General features: G+C 34.9%; 1 protein-coding gene across 2 annotated transcripts in view; it reads left to right on the top strand.

Moving 5' to 3' along the window:
- DMXL1 (Dmx like 1) overlaps positions 1-15,116 on the top strand; it is a 75,915-nt gene extending 60,799 nt beyond the window's left edge. The window contains exons 34-45 of one of the 2 annotated variants that reach the window (XM_066338502.1): positions 101-163; positions 1,978-2,061; positions 2,705-2,826; positions 2,942-3,083; positions 6,897-6,947; positions 7,225-7,285; positions 7,776-7,903; positions 8,077-8,169; positions 8,669-8,760; positions 9,675-9,727; positions 10,809-11,026; positions 11,418-15,116. In XM_066338502.1, coding sequence (XP_066194599.1) covers positions 101-163; positions 1,978-2,061; positions 2,705-2,826; positions 2,942-3,083; positions 6,897-6,947; positions 7,225-7,285; positions 7,776-7,903; positions 8,077-8,169; positions 8,669-8,760; positions 9,675-9,727; positions 10,809-11,026; positions 11,418-11,642 — 1,332 coding nt within the window. In that variant the 3' untranslated portion in view covers positions 11,643-15,116. The remainder of the gene's footprint in view (positions 1-100; positions 164-1,977; positions 2,062-2,704; positions 2,827-2,941; positions 3,084-6,896; positions 6,948-7,224; positions 7,286-7,775; positions 7,904-8,076; positions 8,170-8,668; positions 8,761-9,674; positions 9,728-10,808; positions 11,027-11,417) is intronic. The other variant, XM_066338503.1, reaches the window with a different exon arrangement.
- The last annotated feature ends 415 nt before the right edge of the window (positions 15,117-15,531 follow it).

Below are 15,531 nucleotides of genomic sequence, written 5' to 3'. Positions count from 1 at the left end.
TGTTGGAGTAAACAACAAGGAACTGAGGATTTCCTTGATACCATGCATGTTATGTCTTAACTTTATGCTTTGTTCTGTGGTGTTTCTTTCTTTGGTGAAGTCGTTAGTGGAGCACAGTGAAACCATGAAAGATTCTGTGGTGGAGGAGCCTGTCATCAACAAGGTACACAGTAATAATCCTCAAACTTACTAAACCATCATAATGGGGTTTTTTTCTAAATGGTGCTGATCTCACTTTAAAAAAAAATCTTTCCTCACATAGCAGACAAATTTAAAAATTAAAAATGCAAGGGATTGAGTTCAACTGTTACAGAGTTTGTCTGAAACTTAATTATCTTACCTACATTAAACAACCAGGTACAAGCTATCTATTTTCAAATTCTGTAGCTTGGCCTAGTGAAGAGCTGAAGTTGAGATTGCCCAAGTGACAAGAGTTCAGTAGTAGTGTGATACACAGTACATACAGAAACTTTGATCAGTATGAGCTGGCTACAATAGTTGCTTATAAGTGAAGGTGAGGAACTGCCCTTGAAGCAGTTTGTTAGCATGATACGAGTTTGCTACTGAAAGCTTTCACTGAGCTCTTAAAGATGGTGACAAATCAACCCATATAACGGTATTTTAGCAACTGCCTTGAAAGATTGGTGTGACTAAAAAGATAGAGTACTATGCCTAGAAACTCAAATAAATACCATATTTTTTTCTTTTACAAAACTAGTATGAAGACAGAAGTATGAATACACTGTGGCTTGGGATACCTTGTTAGTATTAATTATGTGATAATGCAGTATTAGCAAGTAGGTAATTGGAACTGGCTGAAGAAAAAGTACCTTTAATTTCCTGCAGGTTTGTTCATCGCAAGACACAAATCACGGTTTTGTATCTGTTTGCCACTTCAGATTTGTCCAGTGTTACATACATAAAATCAAGGAAGCATCAATGTTATTTTGAGTTTAAAAAAGATATTCTACTTCTTGGTCTGTAACAGCTGCTTTTTTAGACTTTGTAAAAGATCATTTGCAGTTCTTTGACAGAAAAATTATATGGTTTTTCAAGTAAAATATTATTGTTTAAATCTTCTAAAGCATAGAAAATTAAAAATTTGAAGATGACAGTCATGAAATAGTTCTGAAATAATTCTTCGGGTTTTGTTTTTTAAAAATTAAGTGTTACATCTGTAATTCAAGTTTGAATTCTTAGGTCACCATTTATTTGGCAGTGCTATTGTTTTTACTGTAAAATTATTTTGTAACAGTCTGGGTCTGTAACTTATCAATTTAATTCTTTCAGTGCTGAGTTCTTTAATTTTGAAAAGGACTGCTACAGTGCTGGTAAAGTTTAGAGTTTTGTTGTGTGCTGGTATGTACCTGAATGCATTTCTAAAACACAAAATGATAGACAGTGTTCAAATCCAACATTAGATCACATTGGAAAAAAAAAAAAAAAAAAGTGATAGCAAAAGGCTTTTGGTGCTGGCATGTACAGGATTCCAGATTTATTTAATTGTAATGATTGTGATTAGATGCACTGTCAAAGTTCAAATTAATTTTCCTATTGCCTGCACCTTCTTTTGGACTATTTCATCAGTCTCAATGGCAAAACGTGTTTGCTAAGTGCAATCATGGACTTAGCAAACTTTTTTGAGAGCAAAACGTCAAAATTCAAAATTTCAATCAACAGTGTGTTGCATGTAGCCTTGCTGGTTTTCAGCAGTCCTGAAAAACTTGAGAATGAACACAATACTTGTGTGACAAATTACTTTCTCTGTTGCTCTGGTAATCCTAACATGGCAATGGGAAGCTATATTATTACATAAAACAGGTTTAGCATAATTGTTACAGGCTATGTTTGTTGAGTTTGGATTAAAAGTAAGGAAAAAAACGTTCACATGTAACATTGTTTGGTCTCTGTACTTTCAGTAAAAAGTTGTATTTCACAGAAGTTTGCATTTAACTTTATTTTGTTTTTTAAATACAGATAGAAACAGATTTGGGATACCTTGGCAAGGCAAGAATAATCCATAAAGAGTCAGACATCATTACTGCTTTTGCAGTCAATAAAGTGAGTATAAAGGAGGTAGAATAATCTAATTGATGTGTTTTCCACCTGATACACAGGCACATTGTGACTGGGTGAGATAGGCTTTGCCAGCATCCTGCTGTTTTTAGCAGCTACAGTTTTTAGTACTCCCTTCTCTAAAGCACTTCAAAATTACCTTTTTATATACAACTCTACTGCAAATAGTTCTTTTTTTTTTCTATTGTGCATTGGATTGATTGAAGGAATAGGTGGCTTCTACTTTTTTTTTAGGCTTGTGTATAGGAGTATTTGTCCTTTTCTGTCAGACATGAAGTAATCTTTTCTTCTTTGTTCGGCCATGTAACCCTTCAGAACTGGATGAGGGGAGCCTGGTTGCAAATCTTGTAGTATAGTTACCTGCTTATCTGAGAAAAGCAAGGAGATACTTGAGCTGTTTGAGAGGTACAAGATGCAAATAGTGTGTGATGCTATCCCAGATGCAAATAAGTTTTAAAAGGGAAATGTCAAGTGTAAATGTACATAGATTTGTAGATGTAAATGTTTGGGGTTTGTAAATTAAGTGTGCATTTTTGTGAGCAAGAGTACCATAACCAGAAAAAAATAAAATAAACCCATTTTTGAGGTTTCCTTTTGCATCTGTTCATTCTGTATGTTATTTTTTCAGGCAAATCGGAACTGCATTGCAATAGCATCAAGCCATGATATTCAAGAATTGGATGTTTCCGCAATTTTAGCTACGCAAATCTATACCTGGGTTGATGATGACGTGGAAATAGAAAATAAAGGGTATATGTTCTTTGTTTTCAGTAGCACACTTGGCTGCATTTAAATCAGAGTAACAAAACACGTTATTTAATCTTGCTGTTCAGAATCTTATTTTTAATTTTTTTTTCATTTCTAGGGCTGATGATTTCCTAGTTATACATGCTCGTGATGATCTGATAAATGTTCAAGGAAGCACTCCTTATACACATAGTAATCCTGGCACACCTATCAATATGCCTTGGCTTGGTAGTACACAAACTGGCAGGGGTGCATCTGTGGTAAGTCACTTGTCAAAGATCAGCTTTATGTATTCTTACTTCTCCCCTTTTGTCTGTTCAGTCTTGCTTGTTATATTTTGCAATTAACATAGAACTAAATATAACCTTTCTATGTAACTAAGGCAAGCTGGATTTTTTTTGTAACAATTCACTTAAAATATTAGGTTAAAATATTGCACAGAATTTAGGGGACATCAACTAAACAAGCAAAGCTTCCAGTCAAGTCATATATACTTTTTTTAAAAGCATCATATAAAAGCAAAGAATCAGGATTTAGGTAAGAAGTTAGACTATAAATTCTTCTTTAATGACTTGAAGCCAAATGCTCTATTTAAAAAGCATGTATATTCAGCAGGTTTCAGAATGTAAATTCATGGGTAGAAATATTTACATGAAATGTTGTGGTAACTTTTATTTTAAGCATCATCTTCAGTTTCATTTTAAGCTTCAGAAAGAGATCTTGTGTCTGAAATGAAGCTTGGCCCAGAGCAAACGGCTGTTAGGTTGGATTTAGTTCAGATCAAATAATTGTAGCCTGGCCATTGACATACCTTTCTCAGTTTCTGTGTAGCACAGATGTAGATCTGTTGATTAGCTGGCTGGGAGATGCTTATTTGGAGACAGTTAAGTGAGGTGAAGTGATCATACAAGACACTAGTATCTGAGTCCTTCTGCTCATGGAGTGTAGAAAGTGGAGATTACCTAAATAACCAAATGCATTAAGTCTTGGGACTTGGCTGTACTTGCTTTGAATTGTTAATACCAAGTCTATAAGTGGTGGCAGAATGAAGTAACTATCTGTTAATTGATACTGTCATTGACTTTTGAAAATAGCTGGTGAATAGGAGGAGTAAATAAGGAACAACATTATAAGATTGATAATGTTTTCCATATATGAAAGTGGGTATTGTGCCAGTACCTACACCTTTGCCTTCACTTCAGGAACTACTGATCCTAGGTGCCAGTGTTGCAGCTGTGCTGTTACAATCAGGTCTCTTCTGCAAGTATTCTTTGAATGCCTTTGCCACTTTCTCTTCTCACTTCCATTTTTAATATATATATATATATATATATATATATATATATATATGTACATATAGAATTTTTGTGTTTGTGTATGCCTCAACAGTAAGTAACTGTGTAATCTGTTAATGTAAATGGTACTTACATGGCCCTCTATTTTGCATGCAGTGAAACTTCCTTCTGAAATAAATTTGGTTTTGTTTGTGTTGAATGCATTTGCTGTTAAACTTTGGACCTAAATTTTGTCTGGCATACTGTTTGACTGTGGCAGACAACCAACCACAGCACAGAAGGACACCTGCCCAGTAGGGAGGGAAGACAGAGGTACCTAATGAAGGACAAAGTAAATGATGGAAAAAATAGGGATTCTTGGGAGGAAACAGTGTTGCTGTGGAAGAAATGGAACCTGGAAGAAAAGCAGCTTCACTAAGACTTTTCTTTGCTACTATTTGCTACTTTGTTCCTTCAGATGCTGCTGATTCTTGATGTCATCTTTGCTTTTCCATAATGCACAGCCCTTTTAGTAGTTGTAGCCCACTGTTCTGTACCATTACTGGCTTTTCAATCTCATTGTCTTTGCTTCACTTCCATCAGCAAGGGACATTCAGGCAGTTAACGTTTTATTAGCTGTAAGGTTTTTCTGTCACTCTTCATTATTTCCTGTTACACACCTCATACAAGGTAAGTAAGGAGGGTCACCGCCAGACATGTCAGTGGAGTTTGTTTACATGGTTCTTACAGGAGGTGTTCATGAGAGAGTACTGAAGGAAACAGTATGTGCCCACAGCTCTGAAACTCATGCAATGGTCCCAACAGCTTGTCTACTGTTTGTGACTGACACAAATATTTAAGTGGTTTAACAACTGGTGGGGTGGAGTTAAAGTTAAAAAAAATGCATTTTCACTTGTCAGTCTTAATGTACATTAGGCCCAAAGCACCCAACTGTCCAGCAAAGCAACCAGTGTTCTAGCCATCAGTTGTTCTAAGGGCAAGCTGAGGGCTAGCAGTGTCAAATGTAAGTTACATTAAGAGTGGAAGTATTTGCATTTCATAATTGTACTTGTGTTCTAAATTGGAGAAACTGAAACAGAAAGTTCTGTTAGTGTAGCCCTTCAAAGGCACATTTTTGTAAATCTGCATTTTTCCAAAGCATAATCCAGCAGGGGTTAGGAGATCGTGATGTGTGCTTATCTGTTGAATGGAGGAAGATGACTTCCCTTAACTTCTGGGTAAAAATTAGTAGCTGTAAAACTCAATACAGCCCTTCATTTTAGTGAAGAAATAAGAGTGAACATGAATTATTGTTCTTCCATTTACATATAGAAGATAAGTTTAGAGTTTAGAGCCCAAAGTATTGCAATTATAAGTGCACATACCAATCTGTAAATGTTTCAAGATTATTATTCTTTGTTGTCCTGGATTTTAAAATGTATATACAGTTTTACCAAACCATTTGGCTTTTTACTTGATGTTTAAAGTACTTAGAGAAAAAGAAAGGGAAATACATATTTCAAGGTCATATTTTTTATCTTTTGAAAGTGTTTTGGAATGAACTTGAGTAACTGAGGGCATAAGTCTTTCTCTTCAACAGTGATAAAACTTCAAGAATTGAAAGATCTAAATCTGCTTCCAAAATGTAATTAAGAGGATTACAGTTATTCCATGAATCCAAACCTAGGAAAATTTTTACAAGAAAGTACGTTATTTCCTTTCTGAGTACTTTTCCTCATTTTTGTTTGTTAACTGATAATTTAGAGGTAATTTCTTTTAAACTCTATTGATCTTATTAAGGAATATGAAGCACATGTAAATTTGCAATTCTGCCTCTTTCCAGTTGACACCCTGATATATAATTGGAGGCCAGGGGTGAATAGCATATTTGAAATACTTCAACACTATCTACTGCCTCATGATAAAGAGTGTTAAAATATTGTTTTAACATTAAAAATTACAGTTGAAAGTCACAGTTGGATTCAAGGATCTTAAAGGTCTTTTCCAACTTAGATGTTTCTCTGGAAATAGTTCAGTGTCAGCTTGCTGTTGGTGTGTGGTAAGTGATAAACTGCTGTGTTGAAGATGAGTGCCCTGGCATCAAAATTTCTTATGTGTTCTCAATTTGAAGTTAACACCTGCCCCAAGTAAGTATTTTGCCCTTCTCGAATGTTGAGGTAAATAATACATGCATGAGCAAGCAAAGTCCAACAATTCTCTGAGGAAGGTCAGTCCTCAAAGAAGTCAGATACTTTGGAGAGCTATCGTGGAATAAAAGAATGAAAACTTAACTTTAGCATACATTCATAGAAAGAAGGGAAGGAACAGTACAGGCACACATATATTTCCTTGATTAAGAAATCCTTACCTTTTTTTTTACCTTTTGTGTGTTGAACATATCATTTAAATAGATGGGGCTTGAATATAATTGTCCAATGTCTCCAGTTCTCTTTGCACATTGAATTCTTCACAATAGGAATTAAGAAAAACCAAAAATCTGGGTGATATGCCTAGCTCAAATCAAATTTTGGAATTTAGGAACAGACATGCTACTGAAAATTCATTAGATCTATATTTGAAGAATTATTTTTATTTTTTAATTTATATATGTAATACCATTTACATGGTATATTGCTTATTTTGGATGGTCACAAATAACCACTTTTCAATCAATGGCAATAAGTTAACTAGAGTGGAAAATAGATATATTCCTTCCTATTTTTTTTACTTCTGTTAAAGTTTGTTTACCTCTTTCTTTACATGCTTCTGCCTTTCTCTTGCTTATCTTACAATATTCAGGAATATTCCAATAAATTTAATGGGATCAGAAAGGAATTGGCAAGAAAAGAGGTAAGACTGCAGTCTAAGGAGTGTTTATATTTGGATCCATACATTTCTGAAGCAAAAGTTTAATATTTATCTAGATGTATAAAGCTGCAAACGTGTTAACATCTACATTAGTCTTGGAAGACACTGACTTCTATCTGAATCTCTAAACAGAGTACTTGTTTTCTTAGGAATTTTGATAGGAAACAACTCTCTGCAATCACTAATTGTTTTCTAGTTTGAGAAGTTTTTGTTCAGTAATACTGTTTAATTTTTTTCTATTTTTTTGTATGTTGAACAGATGCTCAAGAAAGCTATTAATAATGTCAGAAGAATGGCTTCTCATCCAACACTGCCATATTGTAAGTTCAGGCTCTTTTAAAAAAGAGAGAAGTTATCTAAAGATTATATATTTCTTACTCACCTGTTTCTTAGCGTGTCACTATTTCATACTTGCACAACTTGCACAACATGTTTTTAAAGTTCTTTATAAGCCATACTTATTTAAACTATTTTTCATTTAAAAAACAATACTGGGGGAAATAGAATAGCCTTTAGAAACAGCAAGAAGTACTGTATTTCTCTATTATATGAGACTAGGGTCATAGTAGTAGGAAAAAAATGTGTTATTATGTCCAAGTAAATATTAATATTTCATGAGCATCTAAATACAATTCTTAATAAAATAACAAGTAGCACAACTTTGAGTTGCACTGGTACATCCTGCTCCTACGCCAAGGCAGATACTGTGGCATGATTTTTGCATTAGTTATTTTGAGACAGTGTGAGTTTTCTTGAAACTATAAAAGCTACAGCTCTTGTGAAAGGACATGTAAATACTTTCTGTTGCAGACCTGACGGGTGCTCAAGATGGAAGTGTAAGAATGTTTGAATGGGGTCATGCGCAGCAAATCACGTGTTTTCGATCTGGTGGCAACTCAAGGGTGACTCGAATGCGATTCAATTACCAAGGAAATAAGGTTCTGACAAAATGCTCCTGTACACTTTCTCTTCTCTTCTCCCCTCCCTCAATATAATTGTAAATTAGCAGGAGCATCACATGCTTCTAATTTAAAGTATTTCCTCAAAATTGTAGATATTTTCTCTCCAATACACACATATGTATTTACTATTACTATATATTTTCTTTCAGTTTGGAATTGTTGATGCAGATGGATATATAAGTTTATATCAGACAAATTGGAAATGTTGTCCACTTACTGGAACTTCACCTAAGCCATATTTGGTAAGCTGAGGACTAAATTAGTTTCTATAAACTTGTGTTGTGTTCCCATACTTCTTTCTCCCTTCAGAATAGCTAGGAGAGGGCAAGGATTGTGCTGATAGCCAGGATGACTATCAGCAGTCATCCTCTAAATTACCTCTAAATTATCAGCAGTCAAGATTAAGTTCTGTATTGCTGCCATCCTGTGGTCTGCATGACAGGTTTTTACACTATAATCATACTTACTGAGTGGAAAGTGGAAAATATAACATGAGATCTGAAATAACTTTAGTGTTCATTGAGACATGTCAATAATTATCACTTGTCAATTAATGGACCGTCACACAGGGCTGCAGAGATATTTCCATGAAAAATTAAGAGTCTTACAAGGCATAGCAATACCTTTATATCCTATGTTCTTTAAATTTTTTATGAAACATCTTTTCTTCTCAAGGAAGTTTATTATTGCCATGTTGCACAAAATAGATTTAATTAATAATTTCTAACTGCAATTTTTCAGACGTGGCAGTGTCATAACAAAACGGCCAATGACTTCGTTTTCATCAGTTCATCATCTTTGATAGCTACAGCAGGATTTTCTTCTGACAACAGGTAAGATCTGTTGTGATAATGCATGAAAGTGAAGTGGTGCCATATTTTCTTTCCTTTTCCCCACTTTGTTTTTTTTTTTTTTTTTTTTATGATTCTTCTTAAGGAGTTTGAGAGTACTTCTACTTAATTTGAGAAGCAGTGTTTGGAGCTAAATTCATGTGCCTATTAAGGGAGATTTCATAGGGAAGCACAAATATCCTGCTCATAATATGTTACATATGAGGAGAAGTAGAAAGGGGGTCCTGAGTGCTTCTGTCGGGAATCCAGTGAGGGATGTGTGGGAATAGTTTAAAGCTGTGCCAGGGGTTGAGACTGGGCATCAAGAAATGTGTTGTTACTAAGAAGTTCAGACACTGGAACAGGTTTCCTAGAGGTCAGTCCCCAAAGCCTGTCAGAGTTTTAGGTATTGGACAATGCCCTTAATGGCATGCTTTAACTTCTGATCAGCCCTGAAGGTGTCAGGTGGGTGGATTACATTATTCTTCTAGGCCCCTTCCGGCTGAACTGTTCTGTTCTACACACGTGAACCTGTTGTAAATATTTTTTCTACCTGTAGAGAATTTACATAGTTCTTAATTTCTCGTTTGTTTTCATAAGTAAAATGAAGCAAAAAAATGGATCAAAAAATATCAAAATCTGCTAACTTTCCTGTGAGTTAAGCTACAAAAGATTGTTAACATAAATGCTCTATGGAAATAGATAGTTGTAGAATGATTGTGTAGAAGGCATGTTCTTGCAGTGTGTGATAAACCATGGAAGTAATTTGGGGGTGGCTCAGGAGTCATCAGTCAGTTGAAAATCTGTTTACAGTGCTTTATGCCTGAAACAACCTTTTTAAGGTACAGATGACTTTTCAGGTGCTCAAAATACCTTAGAATATCTGTTGCTGAATTAAGCCATACTTTTTTCTACAGAAATATTTGTCTTTGGGATACTCTGGTTTCTCCTACAAATAGCTTGGTGCATGGTAAGTAAAATACAACAAACAAAATGTTTGACCACAGTATAAAAAATGTATTTGTGTGTCTGTCTTTATGGAAGAGTTATTGTGGGAAGTAATTTTAGCATTAGCAGTAAACATCTTTCACTGTTCTGTATGAATGCACCAGTGGGAATAGAAAACCAGATTCTTGAGAAATCATTTGGTGTTCTATATGAAACATGATTGGTTTCATGGACACGAGCACCTTCCCTTGCATGCGTTCTGTCCTTGCACCACAAGTGCAAGCCAGACATTTCTGTTCTTTCTTAAAAGGTTCTGGGCAGCTCCTGCTTTAGAACAGTTACTCCTCTAAGTAGGATTTTGAGGATGAAATAAGTATTTATCTGGGTTTCATTAGCTTTGTTACTAACACTTTGTTACAAGTAATACAACAAATTAATTTCAATATCTGAAATATGGAATTGAGATCAGAGAGTTGTGAACTCCTTATACTTAAAGTATGGCAAATGCTTATGGAATTTCTAAATGTAAATTCATAGGCCCTTTGAACTACAAGTACAGTATACCAAGTGGTGTTCTGATAATTGTAATTTTCGTTCACTTTTTCCACTCATTTAGGGGATTAGACGTATCCAAGTAAATGTGAGAAAAAGGAAATTAGCAGTGAAATGACCAGTGGAAACTTGCAAGATATTTGTGCAAGTAACTTAGGAAGAATTTCTGCTGGGCATTATATGACTTTAAATAACAGATTATATTAATTAAAATAACAATTCTGTTATTTTAATAGCAGATTATTAAAATAATCTCTTTCTGGTCAAGGATTAATAGATTGGGATTATGCAAGGATAGAAAGAAGGATATAATTTTTCGTTAACACAGACTTTAATTGCTTAATTTGAGAATACTGCAGCTTCAGAATATCTGATGGGAACTTGGATTTTTAGATATATATATGTATTGGAACTGCAATAAGTGGGCTGGTTGTGGTCAACTTGTTACAGCATCAGATTCACTTTTGCTACTTGTCTTTAACTATTAGAGGTTGATGGAAAACGCATGTTAGTACAGTGTTTTATTGAAATTACTTTGCTTTGGCTTTCAGCTTTTATCTGTCATGATAGTGGAGCAACTGTGCTAGCATATGCTCCAAAACACCAGCTGTTGATATCTGGAGGCAGAAAAGGCTTTACCTGTGTAATTGATCTTCGCCTAAAGCAGCAGCAACAGTTACTCCAGAGTCATGATTCTCCAGTCAAAGCAATTGCTGTTGATCCTACAGAAGAGTATTTTGTCACAGGATCTGCTGAAGGCAACATAAAGGTATCAATGAAGGGGAGGGAGCAGAGATGCTGTGTGTATTCAGAAAGAATATACAGGTGTGAAACAATCAGGTGTCATATGTACTGCATTTATTCTCAACTCTGGCTTTCACATTTACTAATTTAATTATGAAATGTCAGTCTTAACCTCTTTTCAATACAGTTCTCCTTTTAATTAGTGATACCTTAGTGTCTTTCTCTATTGCCTATCATTGAAAATGAAAGTTAATATTCTATAAAAGTGTCATTACAGATAGCTACATATTCTTCTTTCACAGTTATTGTCAGAAAAGTAAGTGCAAAATGTAGTGCAATTCCTCCATGATTCACTGGTGATTATTTTTAAGATCATGGTAATTATCCTTATGAGAGATGGTTTTGATCTTTTCCAGGTATGGAGTCTGTCTACATTTAATCTTCTTCACACTTTCATCAATGAGCATGCTCGACAGTCTCTCTTCAGAAATATTGGGACAGGAGTCATGCAAATTGAAACAGGACCAGCAAATCACATATTCTCCTGTGGTGCTGATGGAACAGTAAAGATGAGAATCTTGCCTGATAGATTCAGCCCTTTAAAGGATGTGTTAAAAAATGATGTGAAATTTATGATCTAATGTTTTTCTTAGAATAGTGGATAACATTCCCCTTCTGCCATCCTTGAAAATATTTTTCCTGGAACTAGCCAACAAAGCAGATGCACAATGACAGCTTGTGACACAAAGATGTTCTGGTTTGGTTTTTTTTCTCCCCTTCTGCCCCGCAACCCCCTATTTATTAATTACCGGGAGCTTTTAGTCCCTGAAGCACTAATGCCTTAAAAGATTAAAAGGTCCTTCAGATTTTGATCATTGCCTAAAATAAAAGCTAAATATGACTCCAAATTACATAGTTATAATTTAAAAAGATGTTGCTGAAGTGGTTTACTCTTCTTTTGAGATAGTTGCACTCTCACCTGGAGTGTACCGTCTGGGCATGACCTTTGTTTGTATTCATTATACCTTGCCACCTTGTAAAAGCATGTCTGTCCACACGGAAACCTCAGGTAATGTTTTTTTCACTGTGGCAACCATAGCTGTCTCTCTTCTCAATTTGTTTAGTCAGCCGACAATAAAAATTTATAACTATGTCCTGAAGAGAAACAAAGTATCCCGGAGTCATTCTCCTGGTCATTCAGGCATTCATATTGTGAGACACTTTCTCTCTCCATTCCTGAAATCCAGGCTGTTTACCTTTCTAACTTGCCTGATCTTCCTCTCATCTGGAGTACAAGAAACTGAAGGATGTTCTGTAACTTGTCTTCTGTTCTATAGCTTGAATCACTGCCATCAGGATGGCAGGCTGACCTTTAAAAAATAAATATATTTTTAACCCTGAACGCTCCCTTTACAAAAAGAAAATGTAAATATGGATGGATATCCTCCTAGTAAAATAGTCAAGATTATGCGTGAAGCCTTAGACTTGATCAAAAAGATACAGGAAGATACTGCTTTAGGATATGGCACCATAATTTCTTCAAAGACTTATTTATTTAGATGTGTGTGGAGGAAATAAAAGAAAAACGCAACCTAATTTATTTTTACTTTTTTTTTCCAGTAAGACTTTTATTTAGCCCAAAGATAGTCCATTCTTAGCACTTACATTCTTGTTTGTCTGTTTTCCTTAAGTACTTTTACAAAGGAAAAAGTAGTTCAACAGCAAAGTACTTCTACACTGTCAGTCTTTCTTTCTTGATGTTTATGTTTACATCTGGTGTCAGGTGAAAAAAAAGAAACTGAGAAGGATAGATGTAGAGGGTTTCTTTTGCCAAAATATTAGACTGCATAACTTTAATGTTTGACCAAATTATTAATGCACAAGGCCTTTACTTTTTTTTTTTTTTTCTTTTTTTAGTCAGCTGAATTGTTTCTGTATTTTGGTTTACTTTTCCTTACTTGAGCACTTGACAAAGGTTTAATTTGTAAATTAGATGTGAGGCTGGATTACTTGAATGCCAATGGTGTACTTTTTTGCTAAAAGATATTTTGTGAAAAATAGCACCAAGATATTAACTGTAAAATAAACTTGTCAAATTAGGAACTATGGGGATACATAAAGCATAGCAGAAATGAAGGGCTTGTATAATGAACTATGTAACATTCTCAGGATGCTTTTATCTTAAGAATATAAAGTTGTTTAAAAAGATTTTGTAAAATGTATTAAGGTCATTTTAAATGTATGTTTTGCAAGTTGCAGTGCAAACACTATGAAGGTTTTTATGCACATAACCTGAATTTTCAAATTGTGCAATAAAAAGAATGTGAATGTTTTGCCATGAAGAAACATGTGACAGCATTTCAAACTGGTACAGCTGTTCAATGATTCAATTGTAATTGTTCTTCCTTAACACTGGGAGATTGAAATTGAATGTGATTTCAAAACAGTTTAAGTACAGTGATGGACCAGAAAAGTGACTAAAAGTGATGCCACCTTACAAAACAGACTTGCCCAATGAGTATGAGTTACCTGCTCAGTGGCTGAGTTTCTAATATTCTTTATCCTTATGGAAGGAAGAAAACAGTAGAGTAAACAGTAGCACACTCCTTTAGAATCAGCTGAAACTGTGACTTTGTAGCTGCTTTATATACATGCATCAGTTTTATACACCCACTGAACTAACAAAGTTACATGTGCAAAAATCATGGCAGTATTATATAATTATGTTCTTGATGTTTTGTCCTTAAATATTTATATATCATTAGCTTTAATACTTCGAGCTCAACTCTGTTGTAATGGCAATCACAAAAAGCTGTCTTACCATCTGCAAACTGAGCAGATTTTAAATGCAATTTGCCAAGACATACGATGTTGTCATTTTTCTGAGTAAAGCTGCACTTTGAGAAATCCTGGCAAATTTATGCTTATACCAGAAAAGTACTGACCTTGACCAGGCATTTTCAATAACGTTTATAGTTACCATAAGCTATTCTCGAAACTAAATTATGTAAAATTACAATGTATTTGCCACATCTTTATAATCTTTCCAATAAATCCTGCAGAAACTCAACCTTCTAGAGTTCCATGTTGCTGCTATTTCATTTACAAATCAATTGTTCACTTGCATATTGTTCATTGATGTTTAACTATTGTAAGACAAATGATCAGTACCTTTCTTGTAATGATGGAGTGAAAATGAGTTAAATTCTGTTGTATGTGAAACTTTTAAAGGGACACTCTCAACTTTGAATCTAGTCATTGGAGAAGGACTGAACTCAGAAGCCTCTGGCTGTTGCCCTTAACTTCCACTGACTTTTGTGCTCCAGCAACTAATGCTTTTTCCCTGTTGCTATGCAAGTTACTCAAACTTCAGGGTACTGGTGCCTACAGAGGTCCCCATGCTTAAAGTAGCCGTGTGCGCAAATTGAATGTTAAAGTTGCTTTTGCCAGTGCTTAATTAATAATACTTTATTGTTCAGATGAAATAATTTAGCTGGTAGTTGATAATGTCCCTTTTAAATATCATAGACTGGGAGCTGTGACTTGTGTTTGTCTGTGTAGCAGTACATAATGCTGTCAGAGTGTGTCATTCTTGTGTTGCTAAATGATTCCATTACCTCAGATACATGATCCAAGTTCTTCATGATCACTTCAGCAACTTGTGAAAGTTAAAACTCTGGCCATCTAGGTACTTAAACTGGCTTGCTGTGTTACTACATCAGAAAATTCTCAGCTGACAGCTGACATTGCGGGATGTTGGTGGAGAAAGGTGGAATAGATGCAGATTTTGTACCGCGCCAAGGTGGTGCAGGGTGAGGTCATACATGTTATACTGCATTTTAGGAACCTCAGAACCAGTTACAAGAAATAAACTATGGAGATATCCTACACTAGGTACCCCCTTCCTATTAAGAGCACCCTGTGTTAGATTAGATGCAATAGTTACAAAAAAAGCTACAGTGATTAAGGGGAAATAAGCTTGGAGATTATATATTCTCCAAGGTAATTATTTTCAAATGTTTATTTTTACTAAAAAATAGCAAAACCATTGCAAATGGCAGGTTCAGCACACTGATCAAACTACTTTCTATAAAATAAAGATATTGATTTACCAAGTTTCTTAGTATTTCTTATTCCTCCCATAAGTAAAGATGCATGATTTTGGTATTTCTTCTTTTTTTAATGCCTGATCATCTTACAGTTTATCTTTCCTCGTTCTAACTTTTTGGTGTTTGGGAGGAGGATTGGAGGCTGTTTTTATTTGTTTGGGTGGGGGTTTTTTGGGGTTTTTTTTGGTGGGTTTTTTTTTTGATTGGTTGGTTGGTTGGTTTTCTCTTGGGGGGGTTTTTTGGGTGTTTTTTTGGGGAGGAGTTGGGTTTTTTGTTGTTTGGTGGTGGGCTTTTTTTTGTTGGTTTGGTTTAGGTTTTTTATGCCTAAGTAACCATTGAGTAAAACTCAATTATTTTGTAGTGTAGTGAGGCTGATGCAGTAGTGCCACTTTCTGTTGTATGCCATAACTTAACTTTTGAA

Source organism: Sylvia atricapilla, chromosome Z, assembly GCF_009819655.1.
Source record: "Sylvia atricapilla isolate bSylAtr1 chromosome Z, bSylAtr1.pri, whole genome shotgun sequence".
NCBI lineage: Eukaryota > Metazoa > Chordata > Aves > Passeriformes > Sylviidae > Sylvia > Sylvia atricapilla.
The sequence above is the reverse complement of the archived record's forward strand: the minus strand, read 5'-3'. Positions and strand labels throughout refer to the sequence as shown.